At 32.1% G+C, this 9,799-nt stretch overlaps 1 protein-coding gene across 1 annotated transcript; it reads left to right on the forward strand.

The window, feature by feature from the left end:
- Positions 1-777: 777 nt before the first annotated feature.
- BDCG_16537 (uncharacterized protein) lies at positions 778-1,008 on the forward strand (the record flags this gene model as incomplete). The annotated part of the gene is made up of 1 exon (XM_045425756.1): positions 778-1,008. One exon carries the CDS (start codon positions 778-780, stop codon positions 1,006-1,008), a length of 231 nt encoding a protein of 76 aa, XP_045279963.1.
- Between the last annotated feature and the right edge of the window lie 8,791 nt (positions 1,009-9,799).

The raw sequence follows: 9,799 nt of genomic DNA on the forward strand, positions 1-9,799 counted from the left end.
TTGAGTCTCTTTATATTTGATAAGTCAGTAATATATTTCAATGCACTCTCTCTTTCATTATCATCATTATCATCATCATCATCATCATCATCATCATCATCATCATCATCACTATCACTATCATCATTATCATCATCATCATCACCATCATCATCATCATCATCATCATCATTATCATATCATTTCTGGCCGCCTCTCCTGCCTTCACCTCTCTTCAACGCTCACTGAAACTAATCATGTCATCTCTCTTCAAATATTCTGCAGTCCTGCGGACCATCAAGGCGTGTGAGCACTGTCACAGATTGAAGGGAGAGAAGAAGGAGGTATTCAAGTGAGAAGAGACAGATTGCAAGACATGTTATAATACCTTGAAGAGGCTCTGTAAGAGAGCAGAATGATAATGATTTTAAGTAATACTTCTGATAGATTTAGACTGAACTAAGTATAGGAATAATGTGGATGGCGCCGCCTGTGAGAGATTGAAGAAGAAGACAGTGAAGAGTCTCATGCAGCAGCAGTGAGACCAGGAGAAGTCCTGAGAATGATTTGAGGCCAAGATGAAGAGAGAGAGAGAGAAGAAGAGTGTTACTGTAAATAAGTGATGACAGAAGAAGATTGAGAGAGTGTTGAAGCAGAAGACAAAGAAGTCAAAACTGGTAAGTTTTTTATTTATTGAGAGATAATGATTTTTGATAATACTTCTGTTCTCTAATTGATTAGCAGAAGCTGACAGAGAAGAAGAGGATTGAGGCCTTGTTCAGGTCTTGAATATGCTTCATGATTCAGGATATTGAGAAGACAGCCCTGCTCTCTGAGCATGTCAATCTGCTTATCACTGAGGTGGAACCCGAGGCAGCAGACCAGGAAATGCGGGATTTTGAGGTGCAGATTGACCTGGCTGAGGAAGAGCAGCAGAAACCCTTCTCTGAGAAGGCAGTGAAGAGAGATTTTAAGGTGGTTATCACCTCAGATGAGGAGAAGGAGAAGGAGAAGAAGAATGAGAAGTGAATTGTGAAGAATGATAAGAAGAATGAGAAAGAGAAGAAAGATAATGAGTAGAAAAAGTTTTTTTCTTTTTATATTAGTTAGTTATAAGTTCATAATTATTAATAATTGAAATTAATTTTGAGTTTTTAAAAATTATTGTACAAGTTGTAATCAAGTCAGGAACAATATATATATATATATATATATTTAACTATCATGATTCACAAATCACTATAATGTATAAGTATCAACATTTTTTCAACATTGATATTCATAATATTAATATATTTTTAATGATATTATCTGATAATGCAATTTAGTAACACTCTCTTTCACAATATTAATATATTTCAAGAAATATGACAGAGATTAATCAAGATTGTTTGTTTACTTTTATACATTGATGATATTCAATCTGAGTTAGTACTAAAATTATAACTAAGCTAAGAAACAAGATTATTTTCTCTTATATTAATTCTTCTTACACACATCAGTGATCAGTTATTGAAAATAAATTATCATCTTTCTTAAATTATTATCATGTCTTCTGAATCCACTTCTTTCACTTCTTTTACTTCTATTGAAGATTCACAAACTCTTCAAGAAATCACTGTGAATCACAAAGTCTATGTTGTTTACAATTCAACACAGAATGCTCTCTTTCAATCATAATGAATGATTACTTCATTCTTCACATCTGATTCTAGGTCATGAAATTTATGAAAAACTCAACACAAATATTGAGATGAACTATGAAATAATTATCAACAGGTTGCATTGCAGATTACTGAAGAGTCATCTCTCTGCTACAATCACTGCAACTTCATTCAGAAACATTCATCATGAACTGGTCATGACTCTGGAGGAATTTCCTGACATCTGAAGTCATCAGAATGCAGACAACAAAAGAAAAATAATTAGAAAATTACTACTGAGCTGGTAAGTTGCTCTATCAGATAATGATTTTTAGTAATGCTAACTTTCTAATTTGAAGAAAATCATGTGAAAACAACCTTGTATCAGTACTCTGATTTCACAACTCTCATCTAATAACTTCTGTGAACAATTACTTTGTATGTGTATATCTCTGAATCTTTCTCTTTGATCAATTGAAAACCCCGAATTCTGAACACTTCTTCAAATGCTTAATTCAAATCTTCATATTCCACATCAATTCTGTCTTCAGTTCAACCTTGAGACACACTACAAAGTCAATATGCAACATCTAGAATCAGAGTTGAAGAATCATTGAAGAGTGTCTCTCACAGTGAATGCATGGACTAGTACAAACAATCTTGCATTTATAAGAGTTACATGTTATTACATTGATGAGAACTGGACTTATTAAGAGACATTAATTGAATTTGAATCATTGATCAGTAGTCATACTGGGGATTATATGGCAGAGGTATTAATGACTGTGATTAAAAATGACTATTGAAATATTAGTCTCAGTCTTCTTACAATTACAACTGACAATGCTGTGAATAACTACACTATGATGAAGAGCTTGGAGCAAAAATTGGCTTTGCATTTATGAAATAGTAAACAAGGTCATATCTCCTGCATTGCTCATGTGATTCAACTTGTGATGTAAACACTGATAAAGAATCTTAACATTGAGATGAAGAATAATGAGATGGCTGATTCTTGGGATGAGAATGAGATGAAAGTGATTACTCAAGTAACTTTTGCATTCACTTTGTAAAAGATAATGTTTTTTGATAACACTTTTTGATATTGCTTTTTGATAACACTTTTTGATAATGCTACTGTTAATTTTGAATAGATTGACTAATAATTTAAATATCATAGATTCAAAACATTGCTAATGCAATTTGTACCTCTTCTAAACAACAACAATGATTTCATGATATTCAACAAACAAACAAATCAGTCACATCACTGAATATGATACAGGATGTTAGAACACAGTGAAGTTCAACATATGAGATAGCTGTTCAGACTCTTCAATTGCATCAGGTGATTGATTATTGGGTGCAACACTCTGATCAGGAAAAGATTCAGATATTGAAACTTTCTGATATGAAGTGAACTCAGTTGAAATATGTGATTGATTTACTGTTTCAGTTTTATAAGACAACAAAGACAGTCTCAATCACTTGTACATCAATGCTGCAGTCAGCCTGGTGAGTGTATAACAGTTTATTTACTTATCTTGAGAAGCAGTTGAATCACTTAAAAAGAAATTCAGTCTGGGATAATGCTATAGCACAGGCTATTGTTGCTGCAAGGGATAAACTGGCATATTACTACAGTAAAATGGAACAATCTTTTGCAGAGTACTATGCTGTAGCAGCTCTACTAGATTCCTTCTGTCAAGTTAACATCTACACTTCTCAAGATTGAACAGAGAAGGAATGAGACTCATATGTTAAATTAGCCTGAGACTACTACAATGTCAACTATCAGAGATTTGAACAAGCAGATGTTCAAGATGTGGAGACAGTGAAATACAATTCTCTAGTAAGTAACAATCTTTGATAATACTTCATATCACATAGGACTATAATACTAACTTTGAAACAGGACTTGCATACATTGATTGCAACCAAAAATCAGGCAAAACTACATGCTTGTAAAACTGAATTTGACTGCTATCTTCAAGATGATCTGACAAATTTACATGCCAAATCAATTCTAGAGTTATGGAAAATTGTTGAGAGTACATATTCAACTGTTGCACTGATGGCGCATGATATTCTGACAATTCCATTGACAGGGGTGGGAATGGAGTGAAAGTTCAACTCAAGTCAAGATATTTGTCACTATTGTCAGGGACAATTACAAGGAGAAACAATCAAGAAACTCATGATTGTAAAACATGGAATTATCAGACAGTTTAATACCTCTGATCACAGTATATCAGAGGAGTGTAGTTTTCATAAGAAAGTGAAGAATAAACTTGCACAAGAATGTATTTAGTTGTTTCATGAGTGTTATCAATAATCATTATCAAATTCTGATTATATAAGCAATCACTGAATGAACTGAATGAGACTGATTTTGACCTTCAGTTTCAGTCTCATTCTGATTTTGAAAGAATGATCATCTTTCACAGTTTATTCTGGAAAATTACTCTCATTTCACTGTTCTTGAATTAAATCTGGTCATTTTTCACATCATTTCTCTCAGAAATGGTTCATTTTCAGATTTTTTTGAGGCTTGGTCCTGGTGGGACTCACGCCAAGAAATGTATGAGACCAGACCAAATGGGACCAAATGTGAAATTCATGGTCCCGGCGGCCAGTCTAGATACTGATATCTTCACTTCTTCTACATTAAATGAACTATGATATACAGCAGCTCAGACTAATGAACTTCTTCAGTGTAAGAGATCTACACCGAATAGATTAGTATAATATTGATAGGTCTTATATAACAAAGATAAAAATGTTAGAGAGGGAAAGAAAGAGAAAGTGTGAGAATCAGTGATTGAGATGAATATTTATACACATATGTGGTGATGTACGCGGTGGAGCTTCAGAGCAGAAGAATATACATGTGTTCATAGTGACTGAGAATTGGTGATTGAAAATGGCTGAGAATTGAAGTGTACACTACACACATTTGTAGCAGCCGAGAATCAGTGATCAGAAATGATCAAGAATTGAAGTGTACACTACACACATTTATAGCAGCCGCGGATCAGTGATCAGAAATGAAAGAATCTATGAAGTGTAATGAAATAGTCTATATGATTGATCAGGCGCAGCCTGCTACATTAGTCTTCTCTTTTCAGAAGCAGTTCTCATCAGTCAAGAGCTGCTGTTTCAGATAACATGAAACTCAGAGTTCAGATCAGTTGATTATAACTGACTCATTTTATAAGATATTGCTGGCCATGACTGTGGAATCTCTTATCAAGAATATCTTCAATCTCTCACTCAAGCTCATTATCTTCTTCTATGATGCCTGGCAGCTGTCAGTCAGACATCAGCTGAGAAGAGAATGAATCAGTGATAGTGCAGTGAAGCAAGCTTATATGAAATATATTATGAATCTCTGATGATGTGTTAAGACAGTAGTTATGACTATCTAGAACTTCTATTACTTTATATCTGATGTGGCAGTAATCTAGTGTACAGAATGAATGTGTGATTTGTATATTCTTAAGATTCAATTATATCAGATCTTCTATCTTATATTATTCAGTGAGATCTCAGTGAATATTGATTTAGTTCTCTTGATTTTGTTTCACAGTTGCTATGAAGACCTCTACTCAATCACAGACATCTCAGAGCTTCATTACTATATTATCAGTGATCTGAATTAAACTGCAGAAATTTGATATAAACTGTGTAATCTCTAGAAGATTCAACACTTTCATGTGATATTCATATGTAAGAAAGAACAGACTTATATCTGTTGAAACAGTATCTTAACTGTTGATAGTAATCTCTGTGTGTAGAAGAAGGTTATATCAATCATCTTATAAGTGATTATAGAACTTATAAAGATAATTCTTTATAGTCTGAATTATTCATTCTAATGCATCATCAGTCTCAGAGTGATAGATAGTTGACAGACAGTGTGTAATCTTAAGAACTTAACAGATTCTAGTTCAGAGAGTGCTTATAAATTGACAGTTCTAATCTGATACTATAAATCTCAGTAATTCATATATCTGATAGAATGAGCTTTATAAAAAGACTTCAGTAACTTGTTCAGTATTTATCTTATTACAAGATTTCAATATTACATTCTTGCTTAATTGATTTATAATGATCAGAATGTTTCTATAACTCTTACTCTTAGATAAATTAACAGCAAAGTCAATTATCACATCTTACTAGATTCTATCAGAAATATTAAGTGATTTCAGTAGATCTTTTCTATGATTCTTTCATAAGATAATGAAAGAACAGTGATTGCAGTTTCAGATGAAGTATCTGATACTGTTTAATATCTCAGATTAATAGAATTCTCAGAAGATTATTCTATACAGTTATTCACAGTCTGAATAATCAGTCATATATGAATTATGCATCTCTTGCATTATTCAGATATGTAAGAGTTTGAAGTAAGAGACTCAGTGTTGTTTATGAAATTGTAAAGTGTTATTATCATCAATTGAATATTCTGAGATATCAGTTCTTACTTATAATTCTGAAAGAAATCAGAGTGCTTCTTGTTATACTACTTCAGTGAGTGCTTGAAGAAGGTCATTGATTTAAGCTGCTGTATGTCATAGCTCATCTAATGTGGATTCAGAAGAAGTTGAGATATCAGTGACAGTTCTAATCAGAGAAGTATATATAGTGCTATGAGCTGTTTCATCTTGATCAACTAGTATCTTCAGATTCAAGAGTCAGTACTCTCAGTTCATTCAGTGAGTATCTGTTACATTGAATAGCATATCTTGCTCTTGTTATAAGAGAGCATCTGTCATTGAGTTCTAACTGTCAGAACAGTAGTGTATTGTAAAATGAAAGTGACTTAAGAACTCAGATCATTGTATCTGTCATTCAGTAAGTTTACAGATAGTTGTGAAGTATTTGAGGTTCTTATAATCTGTGATTATCTCAAACTCAGAAACACTTTGAAGTTCAGAGTCTCATTCTTCTAAACAGTATATAATCATGAGAAGTTTCTTATCATAGATCTTATAATTGCATTCAGCAGAACTCAGTTTCTTAAATATGAAGATATATGATTGTAGAACATCTTTATCATTATATTACAATATCACTTCTTCTGTCACATAGTCAGAGAAATCAGCTTCAATAACTGTCTCACAATCAGAATCAAAGATTATCAGTAGAGAAGTATTAATAAATATCTTCTTTATCTATATAAATGCAGCTTCAGTGTCTGCTGATTATTGAAATACTGAGTCTTTCTTACTGAGATCTGTAAGTGATCTTATGATATCTGAGAAGTTTTATATAAATCACTGATAGAAGTTAGTAAATCTGATAAAGCTTTGTACATCTTTCACAGTACACAGAGCTTCTTATTCAAGAATGATGAAGACTTTCTCAGAATTTATTCAAATTCTCTTATCAGCTTCTATAATAAAACTCAGATACTTGATACTCTTGACTTCAAAATCACACTTATCAATATCTATCAGTAGTTCTGCTTCTTGTAGTCATTGTAATACTTTTTACACATATTCTTGATATTCTTTTCTAGATTCATTGATGAAGATGAGAATGTTATCTAAATAAGCAGATACAAACTTATCAAGGAAATTTCAGAGTACTCAGTTGATATACTTCTGAAATGTACTGAGAGTATTAGTCAGTTTAAAGAGTGTGACTATTTATTCAAAGAGATTATAACATGTTTGAAATGCTGTAAGTCATTCATCTTCTTCAGTAATATGAATCTTATGAAATGCAGTGATAACATCTAGTTTTATAAACTATTGAGCTCATCTGATTCATGCTAGAGTTTCATTGATAAGAGATAAGAAATATCAATCTTTCTTTATCAATCTGTTCAGATCTCAGTAGTTCATGCAGAATCAGAGTTCTTTATCTGATTTCTTTGCAAAGAGAATAGAGACTGCAGCAGAAGAGTTGCTAATATGTATGAATTCTTTATTCAACAGATCATTGAGTGTCTTTCAAAGAAGAAGAAGTTCATCTTAGAATATGTTATAAAAAGAGTCTCATGACAGTTCAGAGTTCTTATCATTCTTTTTCTCTAACTTAATACTGTGATTCACTTCAGAATCTTATAAGAGAGATATGTTTATAATATTATCTTATCAGAAGACATCTAGATATTCATGATATTATTAAGAAAGTTTTGTATAAGAATCTATTATTGTAATATGAGATAACTTTTCTAGAGTCTTTTTGATATCAGTCAGACTGGTGAAATAAATTGACATATGATCTTACTGTCAGTGACTCTGTCAGTGATTTTGATGATGACTTCTTTTTCAGAGTATTTTATACACATTGACAGAGATCTGTGTCAGATTCATAATCTTGTGAACATCATCTTCATGAACTCTATTATTGTTAGAGAATATCAAGCTTCTGTTTTAAGCATTCAATAAGATATCTTGTTCAGATAGTCAGATAAGTTCTAATATAAGATTATAATCAAGATTATCAACTTCATACATGTAGATATCTTCATATTGATGTTCTTCTACATCTATGATCAGCTTTATCATGTAACAGGTACAAATGTCTTTTAAATTATCAAATTCTGTGAGAAGTTGAGGTTTTGATAGAGGAATATACTGAAGATTATAATATCTTATAACTGAAGATTTTATCATTGCATAGTGACATAGATCACTGTCTATCATGGCCTTTATATTATATATATTATTAATCACAGTAGATACAAGAATTGCATTCATTATCATCTTCTCTTCAAATTGTTGTTGTCTGATCTCTTCAAGCTTCTGTTTATGAATTTGAATAGAAGCTAATCTTTTCTCTGTTTCACTGAGACATTCTCATAGTTATTCTCTGAATCTTTCTCTAATATAATGTAATTAGCATAGACAGGCGCTGATTCATTCTTCAAATAAGAAGATACATAGATTGATCAGCAGTTGAAAGCAATGTGTTCTGATCAGTTACAGTTGATACACACTCTACATTGATATTGATTAATGACTTCTTCAGAAGTGATCTCAGAGACTCAGAAGCCTATTCAGACAGCAGAGACTCTTGCTTATATATAGATATTCAAGTCTACTTAATTCATGACATCTGCATCATTGTTATTTCTCAGTACAGGTGTATGAGTTACTGAGATGTAATATCTTCTATCACTGTTCTGTATATTCTTGAGCTTGATAAGACAGTCATTCATTGTCTGAAGCTGTGTGTAGAAGCCTTCATAAGTTAAGTCTTTGTCTACACTTACAAGAGTCTGTAAGAGTTTGAAAGTCAATGTCTTCTTAAGTATGCTAATCTTCATTTAATTCTCTCAAGACTGATCATCTGCTTCTAGAATCTTGGTGTTGAAGTCAGAGATGAATGTTGTAAGAGAAGTGTTTCTCTGTCAGATACTCTGTAACTAATCTAATGCTTTCTGTTGCATGGCAGTGTCTTGAAACAGGATATCAAGATATTTTATGATGTTATCAGGCATTTGCAATGCTAGTTCACATGCTTTCATTCATGAATAGAACTTCTGTTTCATGTGATCTTTTAATTGTTCATTGATATATCAATCTTGATTGATTAGTGAATCAATAGCATCTTCATCTATACTCAGTTTCATGAGCATTTCCATTCTTCATAATGAGTAGAGAGTGAGATCAGAAGCATTGAAATACACAGAAGCATCTAAGTGTTCTTTCAGCACTTTTATATTCAATTCTGTAGATGTTGAAATCACATGAGTTTCTTGTAATAATCATTGAATCTCTTCATATTGATGTTGTTAAGTTGCATGCATATCAGCTATTTATTATTACTGTAGTTTCAACATTGCTCAGAGTCACTGTGATACTGTGTCTATACTCATGTTCAAGAGTTCTATATTATTATTAGACATGATTATATCAATCATTGAATGTATGATATCTGTGAAAGTGTAATTGTATTCTCATATGTCTGAGTATCAGAACTCTCGGGTCTTTCACTGATATTCTCTTATAAGATCTTGTTGTGGGGCCAGGGTGACTGATAAGCAAGCTTCTATCTGAGAACTCAGTGTTCACTTAACTATGTGACTGTTTCTCTATTATTTCTTACACATTGTTATGTGTTTAGATATCTCTCAATGAATAATCATTTCTAATAAGAAGACAATGTGTGAATAATCATTTTCTAATAAGAAGATAATGAACATTTTTATAGTGTAAGAG

Source organism: Blastomyces dermatitidis (assembly GCF_000003525.1).
Source record: "Blastomyces dermatitidis ER-3 genomic scaffold supercont1.2, whole genome shotgun sequence".
Classification (NCBI taxonomy): Eukaryota; Fungi; Ascomycota; class Eurotiomycetes; order Onygenales; family Ajellomycetaceae; genus Blastomyces; species Blastomyces dermatitidis.